General features: G+C 49.2%; 1 protein-coding gene across 46 annotated transcripts in view; it reads right to left on the bottom strand.

Annotated features, from left to right (window-relative positions):
- Nucleotides 1–265: 265 nt before the first annotated feature.
- ADD1 (adducin 1) overlaps nt 266–19,424 on the bottom strand; it is a 103,315-nt gene continuing 84,156 nt past the window's right edge. For 26 of the 46 annotated variants that reach the window (XM_015137829.3, XM_078001647.1, XM_078001639.1 and 23 more), the window contains 3 exons: nt 14,784–14,940; nt 4,229–4,327; nt 266–2,156 (listed from right to left, as the gene is read on the bottom strand). In XM_015137829.3, coding sequence (XP_014993315.1) covers nt 1,804–2,156; nt 4,229–4,327; nt 14,784–14,940 — 609 coding nt within the window. In that variant the 3' untranslated portion in view covers nt 266–1,803. 46 annotated transcript variants of the gene reach the window in all.

The following is a 19,424-nucleotide window of genomic DNA, read 5'->3' as shown; positions in this document are numbered from 1 at the left end:
CAGGCTATCTCCCGCACAGAGCCCTCCCCATCAGACATGAGCACACAGTGACGGTGAGACGGGGACCGTGGGGACAAGGACAGGCCAGCAGCTCCCTGGACACCCTGAGTTCCCATGGGGAGGGACAACAGGAGTGCCGGGTGGAACGTCCCGCACCCATGGCTGCAGACGACGTTTTATCAAGACATGAACATTTGGAGGTCTCCTTTCGGCACACAGACAAACTTGGGAACAAAAAAATTAAAATATAAAACTGCTTCCCAGATTTAGACAAAGAAATTGCTGAAAGAATTTTATTTGTGAGTAAAACATGTTACACTGGAGAAAGGACATTCAGGACCTGTCCTCCCAAGTCGGTGTCCATATATGCAACTATATTTCATGTTGTAATACAAAGGATTAAACTACAAAAGTGAAAATTAAGTCATTGCATATGTGGGGTAAAGGAAGGGATAAAAGGGGATAAAGGAAGAGTCCACGGTTAAGGACTTTTCATTCTGCCTTGGCAACAAAACGACACAGAAGAGAGGCAGCACGCTTGCCCGCGTAGCAGGCCCTGCGGCTCAGAGGAAGCTCGAAGCGGCAGGCAGTGCCATGCGGCAGCCTGCTTCTCGCTCGGCTGGCCAATCAGTGGGATCCGAGGTGGCTCGGCCCATCATGCCCAGGGTCTGAGCCCACACCTGGCACCAGCTCTATCAGGGACCTGTTGGGCCCACACAAGCTTGCCTGCACCTAGTCAGACTGGTACCAGGCAGCTCCTGAAATGGGTCACCCTCCAGTTCCTGCTCAGCAGCTCTGAGCCCTTTTCCAGCCTCTTCCAGGGAAGTGAAAACAACAGTATTAGCCAAGGAGCGCACGTCTCAGCCTCCCTCAGTGACGACCATGTCGAGGGGCCCCGGGGCTACTCTCCACCTCGAGTTACCTTTTATCACAACTAGGGCATCTTTCTGGCTGAGTTAACGGTGAGAACAGATCCCCTGAAACCTCCCCCAAGTAAGTGAAAAGTGCTCTACTATGGGGTCTGGAAAGAAAAAAGCAAAAAGCCTGTTCACGTTCAGAGTCAAAAAATATAAGCTAAATTGTAAACCTACTCAAAGAAAATTCTAGAAAGGACTCTTCCCCTCCTGATACACCTTCCCTATGACAGGAATCCAGAGACCCAAGTGAAAAAACTGAGCTCCTGCATCTGGTTGTGGTCAAGGGCTCATCGGTCAGACATGCATAGCATCGCGATCTGCCGCTGGCGTTTCCTGCCCAGCGTCTGGCCCAGACCTGCCTCTTCAAGGCCGCTGGTGGGCACACGAGTGTTTTCACGGGACCAAGGCTGTGTATATAGACTTAAGTGAGATCACTGAGCAGAGAGAATGCCACATGGAACCAGGAGTCTGAGTCCGTCACCTGAGACCTTAGGGTGGAGGGAAGCGGAGCAGAAACAGAATGTGCTGATTTCACAACAGGAAGGGTGGCAGGAAAGGTCAAGGCTCAGGAGGGTGACACCTGTGGCCACAGCTGCAGCAGCCTCCAGTACCTTCCAGCTAGGACCATGACTTAGTGCCTCCCCGGTGTGGGGAGAGCACATCTCCCCCAGAAGCTGAGGCTGAGAGGACAAGAGGCGGGGGGTGGGACTGCTGCGCACACGCGGGGTCAGCCCAGGGCTACACAGGGCTGCTCACGTGCGGGGACCCCTAGCTAGTGGAGGGCTTGGCTTTTTGCATTCCATTACACAAGGACAGGGCACGGACGCAGTCGGGGACTCTGGCGGGCCAGGGTCGCTCCGGACAGGACAGTGTTAGCGTGGGGCCTTCAGGAGTCACTCTTCTTCTTGCTCTTCTTCAGAAAGGACGGGGTACGGAACTTCTTCTTCTTTTTGGACGGGGACTTGCCTGGAGACCCATCGCTGCCAGGGTCCGCGGCGGCCCCCTCCTCGGCAGCTGAGGGGGCAGCCTCTTCAGCCACCGGGGCTGGGTCTGGGGCTGGCTCGGGGCTGGCCTCAGTAGGGGCCTCAGTGGGGCTTGGGGGTCTCTGGGCTTCCTCCTCCTTCTCTAACATAGGGAAGCCGAGTGCTTCTGAAGGCTCGTCAGGGGACAGATCGGGGAGAGTTGGCTTAAAGGTGGCGGCATCACTGTCATCTCCAGTAGCTGGCTCCGGCACAAGGTCTAGTGGGTGAGGTGAGAGATGGGGTTAAGGGTTCCTGCCCAGATCTCAAAGGGCAGCTTGAGATGGGGGCACCCCACACAGGAAACTGCCATTTCATTTTACTCTACGGATTTTTACCAAGGCAAGAAACTTAAAATATGGTCTACTCTACTGTACGGCTGGATGGAGCTAATATCACAAAACACAGACTTGGTCTCGGGGTAGCTTTTAGCTCCTTCTTGTGGGCAGTGTGGTGACACCACCAGACTCCGCCCCAGGCTTGGGTCCCCCCACCAGAAAGACAGACTGCAGCACAAGCTGAGGACAGCTAAAGGAGCGACGTCCCGCTTTCATTATGTGAAGATAAGTCTGCCCTGCCACCTTAAGGGCACGTATTCATAGTCGTGAAATTAAGTCTAAATTTGGGTCCACAACACCTGGTCTCCCCCAAAACAGCCAGTAGAAAATTGTGCGTAACTCCCACAGCACGTGTGATGTCAACATCCAAAAGAACAAAGCCGTTTAGGATGGAAGTTAATTAAAAGGAAAAAGACGGCCTTTAAGGCAAGGAGCGGGGGCAAAAACTCCCAACCAGCATCAGGAGTGGCCCTCTGTGAAGGAGCACGTCGGCCCTGAGGACACGGCCTGGGGGCGCCTTCCTTCCACACTTACCCGGCACCCGCTTTGTCCATTCCATTCGTAAACAGCCTACAACATTACCAGCAACTGACAGGTTAGACACCACAAGCTGTTTAGTGTTTAAAAATCAAGCCACACATCAGGGCCAGGGGAGTCAGCTGAGTGGTTAGGAGCAGCACAGGAGGCCCAGGCCCCAAACCCTCAAGGCTTTACCTTTGGGAAGCTGGAAGCGCCCCCACCCCGCCGGCTGCCCCAGGCTAATTCCAGGCCAGGCTTCTTGAGGCCGGGAGAGGGCTGTGGGCACACAGGCGCCGCTCCCTGTGAGGAGGTGGGGCCCGCTCTGCTGGGCACGGTGCGGCTGATGCTAGGACAGAGGCTGCCCCAGGGTGCTCGCTCTGGAGAGCTGCCATCCTCTGAGCCAACATCACACTGGCTTTAAAAGGGTCCAATATCCGCTCCTCTGCCCACCTTCCTTGGACCAGCTTCAGCAAAGCTCTAAGGCAATCCGACCCCACACAGCAGGTGGCAGAACCCCAGCCTGTCTGAACCGAGGCTGCCCTTAACGTCTGAGCCAGTGTGGTAAAACCCTCCCACCAAGCAATCCAAAGAGACCCTCGAAGGCCGGAGGTAAGAACCTCTGAGGCCCAGAGTGCTCCAGTGGCACCTAGGTGCATAGAGGCCCTGAGGGAGGCACCCGCTGCCGCTCAAGGCAGCACAGTGCTCAGGTGACTGAGCCACTTCCAGGAAGGCCTCCAAAGGACTGGGTCCAAAAAAGGGGGGGCTTCTGTTTTTATTTTAAATAAACAGAAAACAAAATAAACAACAAAGAAGCAGGAGAATGAGGCGAAGCACAGGGCACCGGTGCAGAGCGGAGGCAGCGCGGTACTTACTAGGGTAACAGGTACTCTCTAGCGCATCCGTCTCCTGCTTGTGACGCAGCCACAGGAAGAAAAAAGCACAAGGAGAGAATCTATGCATTCAGTCACAGCCATCAGGTTACAGAAGAAGAAAGGCAGGGCCATGGGCTTCACGAGAGACACGGATGTACGAGACCGAGGGACAGACACCCGGGATCACACACCACAGACACACGGTGGCTGAGAGGCAGCCGGCGTGTGGCTCACACAGCGGAGAGCAACTCCGGAGGTGGCATCTGCATGACAACACGGCACAAGGAGTGGGCGAGCAATGGGCAACGCAGACACCAGCAACCACGGTGGGTTCCGACCCCCGAGGCCAGCCTTCCTACTTGGTCACAGCTCACATACAAATCTGTTTTGCCTGGAGTTACCCAGGACAGAACCAATATAGGAGAAAAGAAGTGTCACGTCTTGGCGTTGATGCAAGCACACACTTCTCTGTTGGTGTTAACACAACTCCCGCCACGTTCCGCCACAGCGCGCACGAGCCGTGCACCCTCCCACAGTGGCGGCCACTGCCACCCAGAGCTCACCTTCCTCCAGCTTGATGGGAGTGCTGGGAGGTGGGTGGGGGACCGCAGGCTGGTCTGGAGGACTCTTTTCTTTCTGTTCTCTAGCCTCGTCCAGATTCTCTGCAGAGAAACAACAAGGATATGGTAGGAGCTGTGGACGCCATGAGCCTGCACCTGCCTCCGTGGCAGATGGGGCAGCCTGCTCGGCCGCCCTCTGAGAAGGCAGGGCTCTCAACCCTTTCCCTGTTCCTCTCCGAGAGCGGATAAAGGAAGCTGTGACCTGGGTGTTGACTGATGTGAATTTCAGAGAAACATAAACAACTTCAGATACAAAATTCATTTCTATTCTTATTCCAAAGAGAATCTGCCAGAGCTGGCTCTGTGATGGACTCAAATGGTGTGCCCTGGCCTGTCCCCCGCTGTCCTGTGCGAGTAGGCAGCCCCTCCCTCCCAACCTTCTCCCTGCTAAGCAGGTGGCGGAGGGTCCTGAGCCCACTCACCACCTCAAGGGACATCACATGAGCAATTATTTTGGTTTTAATTCTGTGGTAGGGCATTTTATCCCAATAATTTAAACTTGGCAACTGTAATGCATATTTTTATTTTATAAAGTGAAAAATGCTAATAAGAACCAGAGGAAAAAATGCAGGAACTAGCATCCTGGATATAGAAAAGGATTCCAAGTCTACTTCTCGTTTGAGGGAAAATATGGATCAACACTATGCTAATTCCTTCCATGTCTGTCTTTATTTCAGAAGTTTAGATTAATAGCTTTGAATCAGCAGATCTGTATTTTGAACAAGCAGCTGTCATTACCCTTCTGAGCTCCCAGGGCCTCTGCTCCCACCCTAACAGCTGGCTCACCTCCCCAAGTACCATGTTGGCAGCTACCTTCCAGAAGCCAGGCACCCATAAAAAGGCCGCCACACCACCTATCTGAGTGAGCACACAGCCTCAACCAGGAAGAGGTGCTGACCTCCGGCAGCCAGCCTGCATTTTACCTGTGGCACACACTCCCCTCAGCCCACGCCAAGGGCCGGATCAGACCTCCTGTGGGTTCTCCTGCTAACAGCTCTGTGATCACAGAGCATGGCCAGAGCCGTCCCCATCCACACTCAGCTGCCATCACAGCCCTGCTGAAGGAGCCTCACACGGGGGGGTGGGGGGAACTCCAGGTATCTTGTTTGACTGAAAAACAATCCAGGTTACTCAGATGCCAGGAGACCCCAAAGGGCAGACACATCTCTGTGTACATGTGCACAGAAACTAGGATTAGGCCGCATGACCCACAGCTCAAGCCGACTACCTCTACGTCTTGCTCTGAGGCAGGTAATTACAGCAATGGCTCAAAGCTTCACTGGAGGGAGACAACCAGCAGCAGGGCCCGGTGTGTGTGAAGGCCCGAACAGTAAATAGCGGTGTAACACTGAAAAACAATTCAGCAACTCAAATTTCAGTAACTACGTAATGCAGTGGCTGGTCTAGAACAAGACAAAAACCGGTTAAGAGGTCCTCTTAGGAGGAGTGCCTAGTTCCCAGGATGACTACAGCCCAGGAGGGAAACAGTCAGTCCCACACACCGAGGTCGCTCCAGCAAGGCCGACCCCAGAGGACTGAGAAGCACACTGAGGTTTCAGCAAAAACCTGAGTTGAAGCTAATGGCCCTGAGGATGCTGGCGGGGGCCCCGTGCCCCTGGTTCTTCCTGGTGCCAGCACCAAGGTTGCTTAGAGCCTAGTGGACAAGAGAGCTGGTAGCAGGGAGCTTGGAGGAAAAGCAGCTGATTCCCCCATGAGCCCTCAAGGAAGAGGAGACCTGCTTCTCTCATTAGTTCTCAACATTTTCTTTTCAAAGCTGACATCTGAAACCACCTGCTCCATGAGAGTCTGAAATGAGCCGCTTATTTTTATTCATTGTAAGACTGCCCCATCTTTGACCGCCTTTGCCAGTGAGCTACCAAGAGAAAGGCAGGCTGCACCAGCCACTCCTGACAGGACCTGGGCACATGCCAGGGCAGTCAGCATGTTCACCCTCAGGCCTGCGACCACACCTGCACAGGAGACCCTCAAGGTTTATGGAGAAAGAGAATTTCTGTAGAAACCCCAAGCCCTACACACAAGCACCACAAGGACATTCAGAGCATCCCCCTGCACAGAGGCCGGGGCTGACTGCTGTGATCAAAGACTCAGTGAGGAAAGCAATGCGCTTTTGTCCAAATCAGGGCTCAGCCATGCACAACCTCGTTCTTGGGAGCTGCCCTGTCTGAGCCCCCTATTCCTCTGCTCTAACTGGGGGAAAATGACCAATCTCACAGGGTTACTTTGGGAATGAGATGAGATGTACGCACAACAGCACTGGGCATGTGCCCAGCACGATGGCTCAGCAATGATGAGTGTTAAGAATCAAACCAAGTAAAGGAGGTCTCTCCCCAGTGATGCTTCAACAGACAGAAATACCGTGTTGGTAAAAGAGACAAACGCTGGGGTGACTGTCAACATGGCCAAAGGAACAGCTCTGGTCTGCAGCTCCCAGCGAGATCAACCCAGAAGGTGGGTGATTTCTGCACTTCCAACTGAGGTACCTGGCTCATCTCACTGGGACTAGTTAGACCATGGGTGCAGCCCACGGAGGGCGAGCCGAAGCAGGGTAGGGTGTTGCTCACCCGGGAAGTACAAGGAGTCAGGGAACTCCCTCCTGTAGCCAAGGGAAGCCGTGAGGGACTGTGCCTTGAGAAATGGTGCATTCCGGCTCAGATACTATGCTTTTCCCACGGTCTTCACAATCCACAGACCAGGAAATTCCCTTGGCTGCCTACGCCACCAGGGCCCTGGGTTTCAAGCACAAAACTGGTCACCCATTTGGGCAGACGCTGAGCTAGCTGCAGGAGTTCTTTTTTAATACCCCAGTGGCGCCTGGAATGCCAGCAAGACAGAACCCTTCACTCCCCTGGAAAGGGGGCTGAAGTCAGGGAGCCAAGTAGTCTTGCTCAGCAGATCCCACCCCCATGGAGCCCAGCAAGCTAAGATCCACTGGCTTGAAATTCTTGCTGCCAGCACAGCAGTCTGAAGTCCACTTGGGATGCTGGAGCTTGGTGGGGGGAGGGGCGTCCACCATTTCTGAGGCTTGAGTAGGCCATTTTCCCCTCACAGTGTAAACAAAGCTGCCAGGAAATCTGAACTGGGCGGAGCCCACCGCAGCTCCTCAAAACCACTATAGCCAGACTGCCTCTCTAGATTCCTCCTCTTGAGGCAGGGCAACTCTGAAAGAAAGGCAGCAGCCCCAGTCAGGGGCTTATAGATAAAACTCCCATCTCCCTGGGACAGAGCACCTGGGGGAAGGGGCAGCTGTGAACACAGCTTCAGCAGAGTTAAGTTACTGCCTGCTGGCTCTGAAGAGAACAGCGGATCTCCCAGCACAGTGCTCAAGCTCTGCTAAGGGAGAGACACTGCCTCCTCAGGAGACACCTACCAGCAGGGGTCGACAGACAACACCTCATACAGGAGAGCTCCGGCTGGCATCTGGCAGGTGCCCCTCTGGGACAAAGCTTCCAGAAGAAGGGACAGGCAGCAATCTTTGCTGTTCTGCAGCCTCTGCTGGTGATACCCAGGCAAACAGGGTCTGGAGTGCACCTCCAGCAAACTCCAGCAGACCTGCAGCAGAAGGGACTGATAGAAGGAAAACTAACAGAAAGGAATAGCATCAACATCAACAAAAAGGACGTTCACACGAAAACACCATCTGAAGGTCACCAACATCAAAGATCAAACGTAGATAAATCCACAAAGATGAGGAAAAACCAGCGCAAAAAGGCTGAAAATTTCAAAAACCAGAACGCCTCTTCTCCTCCAAAGGATCACAACTCCTCGCCAGCAAGGGAACAAAACTGGACAGAGAATGAGTTTGATGAATTGACGGAAGTAGGCTTCAGAAGGTGGGTGGTAATAAACTCCTCCGAGCTAAAGGGGCATGTTCTAACCCAATGCAAGGACGCTAAAAACCTTGAAAAAAGGTTAGAGGAATTGCTAAGTAGAATAACACTTTAGAGAAGAACATAAATGACCTGATGGAGCTGAAAAACACAGCATGAGAACTTCATGAAGCATACACAAGTAGTAATAGCCGAATAAATCAAGCAGAAGAAAGGATATCAGAGATTGAAGATCAACTTAATGAATAAAGTGTAAAGACAAGATTAAAGAAAAAGGAATGAAAAGAAATGAACAAAGCCTCCAAGAAATATAGGACTATGTGAAAAGACCAAAGCTACGTTTGATTGGTGTGCCTGAAAATGACAGGCAGAATGGAACCAGAAAACACTCTTCAGGATATTATCCAGGAGAACTTCCCCAACCTAGCAAGATAGGCCAACATTCAAATTCAGGAAACAGGGAGACAACCACAAAGATACTCCTCAAGAAGAGCAACCCCAAGACACATAATCATCAGATTCACCCAAGGTTGAAATAAAGGAAAAAAATTTAAGGGCAGTCAGAGAGAAAGGTGGGGTTACCCACAAAGGGAAGCCCATCAGACTAACAGCAGATCTCTCTGCAGAAACCCTACAAGCCAGAAGAGAGTGGGGGCCAATATTCAACATTCTTAAAAGAATTTTCAACCCAGAATCTGATATCCAGCCAAACTAAGCTTCATAAGTGAAGGAGAAATAAACTCCTTTACAGACAAGCAAATGCTGAGAGATTTTGTCACCATCAGGCCTGCCTTACAAGAGCTCCTGAAGCAAGCACTAAATATGGAAAGCAAAAACCGGTTCCACCCACCGCAAAAGTATACCAAATTGTAAAGACCATCAACACTATAAAGAAACTGCATCAACTAATGGGCAAAATAACCAGCTAGCATCATAATGACAGGATCAAATTCACACATAACAATATTAACCTTGGCCGGGCGCGGTGGCTCAAGCCTGTAATCCCAGCACTTTGGGAGGCCGAGACGGGCGGATCACGAGGTCGGGAGATCGAGACCATCCTGGTTAACACGGTGAAACCCCGTCTCTACTAAAAAATACAAAAAACTAGCCGGGCGAGGTGGCGGGCGCCCGTAGTCCCAGCTACTCGGGAGGCTGAGGCAGGAGAATGGCGTGAACCCGGGAGGCGGAGCTTGCAGTGAGCTGAGATCCGGCCACTGCACTCCAGCCTGGGTGACAGCGCGAGACTCCGTCTCAAAAAAAAAAAAAAAAAAAACAACAATATTAACCTTAATATGTGAACAGGCTAAATGCCCCAATTAAAAGACACAGACTGGCAAATTGGATAGTCAAGACCCATCAGTGTGCTGTATTCAGGAGACCCGTCTCACATGTGAAGACACACATAGGCTCAAAATAAAGGGATAGAAGAATATTTACTAAGCAAAAGGAAAGCAAAAAAAAAAAAAAAAAAAGGCAGGAGTTGCAATTCTAGTCTCTAATAAAACAGACTTGAAGCCAACAAAAATTTAAGAAGACAAAGAAGGGCATTACCTAATGGTAAAGGGATCAATGTAACAAGAAGAGCTAACTATCCTAAATATACATGCAACCAATACAGGAGCACCCAGATTCATAAAGCAACTTCTTAGAGACCTACAAAGAGACTCAGACTCCCACACAATAATAATGGGAAATTTTAACACCCCACTGTCAATATTAGATCGACAAGACAGAAAATTAACAAGGATATTCAGGACTTGAACTCAGCTCTGGACCAAGCAGACCTAATCGACATCTACAGAACCCTCCACCCCAAATCAACAGAATATACATTCTTCTCAGCACCACATTGCACTTATTCTAAAACTGACCACATAATTGGAAGTAAAACACTCCTCAGCAAATGTAAAAGAACAGAAATTATAACAAACTGTCTCTCAGACCACAGAGCAATCAAATTAGAACTCAGGATTAAGAAACTCACTCAAAACTGCATAACTACATGGAAACTGAACAGCCTGCTCCTGAATGACTACTGGGTAAATAACAAAATTCAGGCAGAAATAAATAAGTTATTTGAAAACAATGAGAAAAAAGACACAGCATACCAGAATCTCTGGGACACAGCTAAAGCAGTGTTCAGAGGGAAATTTATAGCACTAAATGCCCACAGGAGAAAGCAGGAAAGATCTAAAATCGACACCCTAACATCATAATTAAAAGAACTAGAGAAGAGCAAACAAATTCAAAAGCTAGCAGAAGATAAGAAATGACTAAGATCAGAGCAGAACCGAAGGAGAGAGACACAAAAAAAGCCTTCAAAAAAATCAGTGAATCCAGGAGCTGGTTTTTTGAAAAGATTGATAATTAGCCAGACTAATAAAGAAGAAAAGAGAGAAGAATCAAATAGACACAATAAAGAGAAGAATCAAATAGACACAAAAAATGATAAAAGGGAGATCACCACCAATCCCACAGAAATACAAACTACCATCAGAGAATACTATAAACACCTCTACACAAATAAACTAGAAAATCTAGAAGAAATGTATAAATTCCTGGATACATACACCCTCCCAAGACTGAACCAGGAGGAAGTCAAATCTCTGAACAGACCAGTAACGAGCTCTGAAATTGAGGTAGTAATAAATAGCCTACCAACCAAAAAGAGCCCAGGACCAGAAAGATTAACAGCCAAATTCTACCAGAGGTACAAAAAGGAGCTGGTAGGTACCATTCCTTCTGAAACTTCCAGACAATAGAAAAAGAGGGACTCCTCCCTAACTCATTTTATAAGGCCAGCATCATCCTTATACCAAAACCTGGCAGAGACACAACAAAAAAAGAAAATTTCAGGCCAATATCCCTGATGAACATCAATGCGAAAATCCTCAATAAAATACTGGCAAACCGAATCCAGCAGCACATCAAAAAGCTTATCCACCACAATCAAGTTGGCTTCATCCCTGGGATGCAAGGCTGGTTCAACATACACAATCAGCTAGGTGCAGCGGTTCACGCCTGTAATCCCAGCACTTTGGGAGGCCGAGGCAGGTGGATCATGGGGTCAGGAGATCGAGACCATCCTGGCCAACACAGTGAAACCCCATCTCTAATAAAAATACAAAAATTAGCTGGGTGTGGTGGCGTGCGTCTGTAGTCTCAAGTACTCAGGAGGCTGAGGCTTGAATCAGGAGGCAGAGGTTACAGTGAGCCAAGATTGCACCACTTCACTCCAGCTTGGGTAACAGAGGGAGACACTGTCTCAGGAAAAAAAAAAAAAAAAAAATCAACAAATAACAAAAAAACCATATGCAAATCAATAAACATAATCCATTGTATAAACAGAACTAACGACAAAAACCACGATTATCTCAATAGATGCAGAAAAGGCCTTCAATAAAATTCAACATCCCCTCATGCTAAAAACTCTCAATAAACTAGGTATTAGCTATTTCTGACAAACCCACAGCCAATATCGTACTGAATGGGCAAAGGCTGGAAGCATTCCCTTTAAAAACTGGCACAGGACATGGATGCCCTCTCTCACCACTCCTATTCAACATAGTATTAGAAGTTCTGGCCAGGGCAATCAGGCAAGAGAAAGAAATAAAGCATATTCAAATAGGAAAACAGGAAGTCAAATTGTCTCTGTTTGCAGATGACATGATTGTATATTTAGAAAACCCCATCATCTCAGCCCAAAATCTCCCTAAGCTGATAAGCAACTTCAGCAAAGTCTCAGGATACAAAATCAATGTGCAAAAATCACAAGCATTCCTATACACCAACAATTGACAAACAGCCAAATCATGAGTGAACTCCCATTCACAATTGTTACAAAGAGAATAAAATACCTGGGAATACAACTTACAAGGGATGTGAAGGACCTCTTCAAGGAGAACTACAAACCACTGCTCAAGGAAATAAGAGAGCACACAAACAGAAAAATATTCCATGCTCATGGATATGAAGAATCAATATTGTGAAAATGGCCATACTGCCCAAAGTAATTCATAGATTCAATGCTATGCCCATCCAGCTACCACTGACTTTCTTCACAGAATTAGAGAAAACTACTTTAAATTTCATATGGCACCAAAAAAGAGCGTGTATGGCCAAGACAATCCTAAGCAAAAAGAACAAAGCTGTAGGCATCACACTACCTGACTTAAAACTATACTACAAGGCTACAGTAACCAAAACAGCATGGTACTGGTACCAAAACAGATATATAGACCAACAGAACAGAATAGAGACCTCAGAAATAACGTCACACCTCTACAACCATCTGATCTTTGACAAACTGGACAAAAACGAGCAATGGGAAAAGGATTCCCTATTAAACAAACGGTGTTAAGAAAACTGGCTAGCCATATGCAGAAAAGTGAAACTGGACACCTTCCTTACATCTTATACAAAAATTAACTCAAGATGGGTTAAACATAAGACCTAAAACCATAAAAACCCTAGATGAAAACCTAGGCAATACCATTCAGGACACAGGCATGGGCAAAGACTTCATGACTAAAATACCAAAAGCAATGGCAACAAAAGCCTAAATTGACAAATGGGATCTAATTAAACTAAAGAGCTTCTGCACACCAGAAGAAACTATCATCAGAGTGAAAAGGGAACCTACAGAATGGGAGAAAATTTTTGCAATCTATCCATCTGACAAAGGGCTGATATCCAGGATCTACAAGGAACTTAAAGTTACAAGAAAAAAACAACCCCATCAAAAAGCGGGACAACCCCATCAAAACGACGCTTCTCAAAAGACATTTATGTGGCCAACAAACATAGGAATAAAAGCTCATCATCACTGGTCATTAGAGAAATGCAAATCAAAACCACAATGAGATACCATCTCACACCAGTTAGAATGGCGATCATTAAAAAGTCAGGAAACAACAGAAGCTGGAGAGGATGTGGAGAAACAGGAACGCTTTTACACTGTTGGTGGGAGTGTAAATTAGTTCAACCATTGTGGAAGACAGTGTGGTGATTCCTCAAGGATCTAGAACCAGAAATACCATTTGACCCAACAATCCCATTATTGGGTATATACCCAAAGGATTATAAACATTCTACTATAAAGACATACGCACACATATGTGTACTGCACCACTATGCACGATACCAAAGACTTGGAACCAACCCAAATGCCCATCAGTGATAGACTGGATAAAGAAAATGTGGCATATACACACCAAGGAATACTATGCAGTCGTAAAAAAGGATGAGTTCATGTCCTTTGCAGGGACATGGATGAAGCTAGAAACCATTATTCTCAGCAAACACAGGAACAGAAAACCAAACACCACATGTTCTCTCTCAAAAGTGGGAGCTGAACAATGAGAACACATGGACACAGGGAAGGGAACATCACACACCAGGGCCTGTCAGGGGTGTGGGGCTAGGGGAGGGATAGCATTAGGAGAAATACCAAATGCAGATGATGGGTTGATGGGTACAGCAAACCACCATGGCACATGTATACCTATGTAACAAACCTGCACGTTCTGTATATGTATCCCAACACTTAAAATATAATTAATTTAAAAAAAGAGAGAGAAAGACAAATGTCTCTTAAAAATGATATTCAGGGCTGGGCACGGTGGCTCATGCCTGTAATCCCAGCACTTTGGGAGGCCGAGGCAGGTGGATCACAAGTTCAAGAGATTGAGACCATCCTGGCCAACATGGTGAAACCCCGTCTCTACTAAAAATACAAAAATGAGCTGGGCGTGGTGGCATGCAGCCTGTAGTCCCAGCTACGCGGTAGGCTGAGGCAGGAGAATCGCTTGAACCTGGGAGGCAGAGGATGCAGTGAGCCGAGATCGTGCTACTGCACTCCAGCCTGGTGACAGAGTGAGACTTCATCTCAAAAAGAATAATAATCATGTGCATGCTGGCTTTCCCGCTAACTGATCGAAATGAATGAATTCTTTTGTCAGTGTTCTGGTCACTCCATATGGACAGAAACCCCCTGGGAGAAGGACCAATGCCTTCCAGCCTGGAGCTCTGTGGGCTGCCCCTCACTCCTGCTGTCTCCTCTCACCCCCACCTTCATCACAGCTGTTGGATGGGACCACAGCAGGACATCTTCAGGGTCCGCCTTGTTTTGGCAGAGGGGCCCTGGCGTATCTTAGTACGGCACGCAGACACTTGTGAGTGGCCACCACTAGTCCTCCACATTGCCATTTACACACGTCTCCCTCCTAGCCAGGGCCACTCACAAGTGTGCCTAACTTGGCAATTTTTTTTTTTTTTAAATTGAGATGGGAGTTTCTCTCTTGTTGCCCAGGCTAGAGTGCAACGGCGTGATCTCAACTCACTGCAACCTCCGCCTCCCAGGTTCACGCGATTCTCCTGACTCAGCCTCCCGAGTAGCAGCTGGGATTACAGGCATGCGCCACCACACCCAGCTAATTAAAGGCGTGAGCCACCATGCCCGGTCTGCAATTTCTTCCATTCTGGCCTGAGTGACTAGGTTGGAAATGAGTACTGGATAAAGTTCTGGTTTGACTTTGATGCATGTGGCTATTCTTATCACCACCCACAGCCAGCACCTGGACCACAGAGAAGCTCCCAGGGCACTTTCACCTTCTGGAGTGGCAGTGCCCAGGACCACAAGCACTCACCTTCAGAGCCCTTCTGCTTCCGCTCCACCTCCCTGCGGTACTCCTCCAGCTCGCGGTCTGTGAGCGTGGTGAAGGGGTTGGGGCCCGTGGTGCTCACGATGACGTGGGGCTGGTACTCCTTCTCAATGATTGCCTTGGAGGCCGTCACCAGCTCTCCCTGTGGATGAAAGGCATGTCTGGTCTGCAGTAGCCCAGTCCAGTGGGGACTCTCCCTCCTCCCAGGCAGGCTACAGGCAGGGCAGGGACAGGAGGCTTTCCAGGAGCAGACACCCTTGAGACTGCACTGCCATGGGCCTGAGGCCTAAGCTGAGCTGCAGCCTTCAGTGGTAGATACGGAAACACAGGTCAGTGCCACGATGAACAGACATTAACCGCAGAAGAAATCCTACAGAGCCTTCCAGGTTTCAGAAGCAAAAGCCCAATGCAGACCCAAGAGCACAGAGCACCTCAGGGAGGGTGCCCGCTACTCCTCTCTGTCGAACAGAAGAGGAAAAGGCCCTTTCCTGTTACTGTTTAAAAGTCAGTAACTTTTCCTCATGACATCAGAAACTGTCACAAGCTACAACATAAGGCATGCTCAGAGCTTTGCTTATATTCTAAGAGCACAGGTAAGTTCTGTTCTTTTGACTATGGTTAGTTTATAACTAGTTCCTGGAATTTATCCCAAAACATTCAGAGATAACAAAATGTCCCAAGACACCAGTGTTTAGCTGAGGAATTTGGAAAACTGAACATTTGTACCAAAGAAAACAAGAAGAAAGCAAAGCGAAGCACAAAGGCGGCTCACAGATCACACCAATCTTAAAGCAGGAGGGAGCCTGAGGCCAACACAGTGGGCCGGGTGGGTGTCAGGGGTGAGGTCCACTCACAGCCACCTGCCCCAGCACAGTGCTGTGCCCACAGTGCAGCCTGATTGGGCCAGGGGCAGGAAAATGTCCCCCAATTCCCTGGAGCTCTTTTCCTTTTTTTTTTTTTTTTTTTGAGATGGAGTCTCGCACTGTTGCCCAGGCTGGAGTGCAGTGGCACAATCTCGGCTCATGGCAAGCTCCACCTCCCGGGTTCACGCTATTCTCCTGCTTCAGCCTCCTGAGTAGCTGGGACTACAGGCGCCCGCCACCACGCCCGGCTACCCTGGAGCTCACTTCTAAGACAGTTACCCAGCGCTTACACACATGCACATGACTGAACGACAGCTTCCAAAACCAAATAAAAACAGGAGAATCCACAATTCTTTGAATGCCAGGCCTGGTCCTTTAGTGTTCCTCTCAGTGAGGGGTGAACACCAGAGATAAAGAGTGTCCTAGCAGGACTGACTTGGGAAATTCAACTCACCCGGGCTGACTGCTCCTCAAGCAGAGACGGGGGAGCCTGGATTGACTGGGATGGGCTGAGGGGTTACCAACTAGCATGCTGCGTACCCGGTGCTGACTAGTGACAAAGAGCCCAGAGCCCCAGGAGGGACAGATGGACTGCTGGAATAGGCAACCTTTGCCCGGGAGACTCTCGACAGTCAACAGGTCAAGGGGAACCCTCTTCTGAACCAGGTCTGACTTGAGGCCCATTGACTTTTCATTAAGAAGCTGCCCTACCTCACCAAGACAGGAAACTGAGTCCTGTCTGCCATGTGTTAGCTCTGTGGCCTGAGCCAAGTCTTTCCCTGACCAGAGGCCTGCCTCACTATCTGAAGGAGGACCGGCTGGGCTGTCCACTGCTAAGAGCCCTCACACGATGGCACCCTAGAGACGGTATCCCAGCAAAGGCAGTTTGGCTGGCTGCACCTGCATCCTGATATCACTGCCAATGAAATGAGAAGGTGACACAAGAGAAACGCTTAAGTTCATTTCAATCAAATGATTAAAATCAGTAAAGGAATCAAATATCAAGAATCAACTATCAGGCCAGGCACAGTGGCTCACACCTGTAATCCCAGCACTTTGGGAACCTGAGGTGGGTAGATCACCTGAGGTCTGGAGTTCAAGACCACCCTGGCCAACACAGCGAAAACCCGTCTCTACTAAAAATACAAAAAAGTTAACCAGGCATGGTGGTGGGCACCTGTAATCCCAGTTACTGGGGAGGCTGAGGCAAAAGTATCACTTTAACACGGGAGGCAGAGGTTGAGGTGAGCCGAGACTGCGCCACCGCACTCCAACCTGGGCGAGAGAGCAAGACTCCGTCTCAAACAAACGAACAAAAAGAATCGACTATCAGCCAGGCACCACAGCTCATGCCTATAATCCCAGCAGTTTGGGAGGCCAAGACAGAAGAATTGCTTGAGCCCAGGAGTTCAAGATCAGCCTGGGTAACATAGTGAGACCTCATCTCTACAAAAAATTTAAAAATTAGCCAGGTGTGGTGGCATGCACCTGTAGTCCAGCTACTGAGGAGGCTGAGGTGGGAAGATTCCTTTGGCCTGAGAGGTAGAGGCTGCAGTGAGCCATGATTGCACCACTGCACTCCAGGCTGGGCCACAGAGTAAGATGCTGTCTCAAAATAAAAATAAAAATCCATTGGCACAGAGACACCAAAGCCCTTGTTCCCAATTTTGATGCCCCAAAGGACAAGCGGGGCTCTCTCATACTGAGAGAACTGAAGCCCGAGGCACAGTGCAGCAGGTCCCTGCCTCCAGTGGTGGAGAGCGCCCTCCTCCAAAGACCACAGCTAAAGGCCAAGCTGCTGTCAAGACTAGTTACGGGAACAGAGAATCACATTCCTCTGCAAGAAAGGACACAGAGCAATGACTGAGATGCAGAGAAACATATGCCACTCATGGGCAACCCAGGCAGGAAACCAAGATGTACCTAGCTTCCCCTCCTGCCACTCCCCTCACCTTCCTGTCACCTGACAAGGCTCTAAGGCAAAACACAGGCCCAGTAACACTTTCCATACTTGACTGAGGCAGCCTGGGTGGAACAACAGCTCTGCCTGAGGTTGTGCAAACTGCGCTAGCGGCTGACCTCTCTGACCATCAGGTTTTCATCTACAAGCAGGGCCGACTTGGATCTGGACTGGCATTCCCAGTGCTGGACCATGCACAGGTTAGGTGCTCAACACAGGTTAGTGAGAGAATCCGAGGGCTGAGCTTACTGCCCTTCTGCATTTCTACCACACAGCATGAAGGGTGGCAGGGAACACAGCCCCCGGTGAGATGCACATGGGAACACAGAGTCCTTCCCTGGGCTGAACAGCTTGCAGTATAGACACACATCTTCATCTCTAATCCTTCATTTCACTTAAAATTGAATCCAGAACGCAACCAAAATTATTTCAGGTTATGCCGGATAAGGTGGCTCACACCCTAAAATCCCAGCATTTTGGGAGACTGAGTCAGGTGGACTGCTTGAGCTCAGGAGTTTGAGACCAGCCTGGGCAACATGGCCAAAACCAGTCTCTACAAAAAAATACAAAAATTAGCCAGGTGTGGTGATGTGCACCTGTAGTCTCAGCTACTCAGGAGGCTGAGGTGGGAGGAGGGAGGATTGCTTGAGCCTGCGAAGCGGAGGTTGCAGTGAGCCAAGAGAGCCCAACCACACTCCAGCCTGGACAACAGAGTGAGACCCTGTCTCAAAAAATACATATATATGTATATGTATTTCAGGTTACATGTTATGACACCCAAAGGAAAGTCAACACAGCCTTCGGCTGGGCTTAGAACTCCTGTTTGAACTCTGACTCACTGTCCCTTCTTCTGTCAGAAGGCAACACTTGCACTGTGCGAATGGCCATTGCCAGTGAGGGAGAAATGGAAGGCAAAGGAAAGTCCCTTCCAGAAAATCCCCAGCTCCCTAAGTCCCAAATACCCATTCCTCAGGTTCTCAGATGGGAAGTAGGTATCTACGTGCTCGCCACGCTGGAGAGGGGAGTGTGTAGGACACAGTCCTCCTTGCTTGGTCAAGGAAAAATTCAACTTCTTAACATGCAGCGCCATGTTCCAAAAGGAGCAAGACTGTCTGTGCTTTGAGGTTCACATGAAAGGAAGTGGAACAATCGCCCTGTAAAGGACTCCCATGGAGCCAAAGCACATTCTCACCAAAAAGAGGGTATTTTAGCCAGTGTGGGATAAACACCAAGGGTGCAAAAGTGAACTTCAGATACAAGGAGGCAGAGAAAACACAAAGCTGAAACAAGGATTTCTGTCCAGGGGGTCAACCTCTCTTCCTATGGGGTCAGTGTACAGTGGTATTCTCTGCTAATTACACCTGGATGCAGCACTCGCAGCGAGCATGGTGTTCAGAAGGTAGAGACCCTACCTCTGTCGTTCAGGAAACACCCAGGTGACTGTGACACACACCCACATCTGAATATCACTGGGACAGAGCACACAAAGCTGTAACTGGTGGTTGAACACGGCGACCCAGGCTGCTTTCTGGAGAGCCCTAACAAGGTCCTCAGTGCTGCCCTCATGTGGGCTCTACACAGCAGGCCAGCTGGGCTCATGGCCTGCACAGCCCTCACACACCTGAGAGAAAGAATAACTGACAAGACCGCAACAAAGTGCCAAAAGATGAAAAACAAGCAACAGGCAGAGTCATCTTTCTCCCCTGCTATGAGAAGTTCTTCCAAGAATGGCAGCCGGAAGTATGCTCTAAGCACAGGGAAAAACAGGACCTGTGGAATTAATAGGTAAATATGCAAAATAAT

Source organism: Macaca mulatta, chromosome 5, assembly GCF_049350105.2.
Source record: "Macaca mulatta isolate MMU2019108-1 chromosome 5, T2T-MMU8v2.0, whole genome shotgun sequence".
NCBI classification, from domain to species: Eukaryota; Metazoa; Chordata; class Mammalia; order Primates; family Cercopithecidae; genus Macaca; species Macaca mulatta.
The sequence above is the reverse complement of the archived record's forward strand: the minus strand, read 5'-3'. Positions and strand labels throughout refer to the sequence as shown.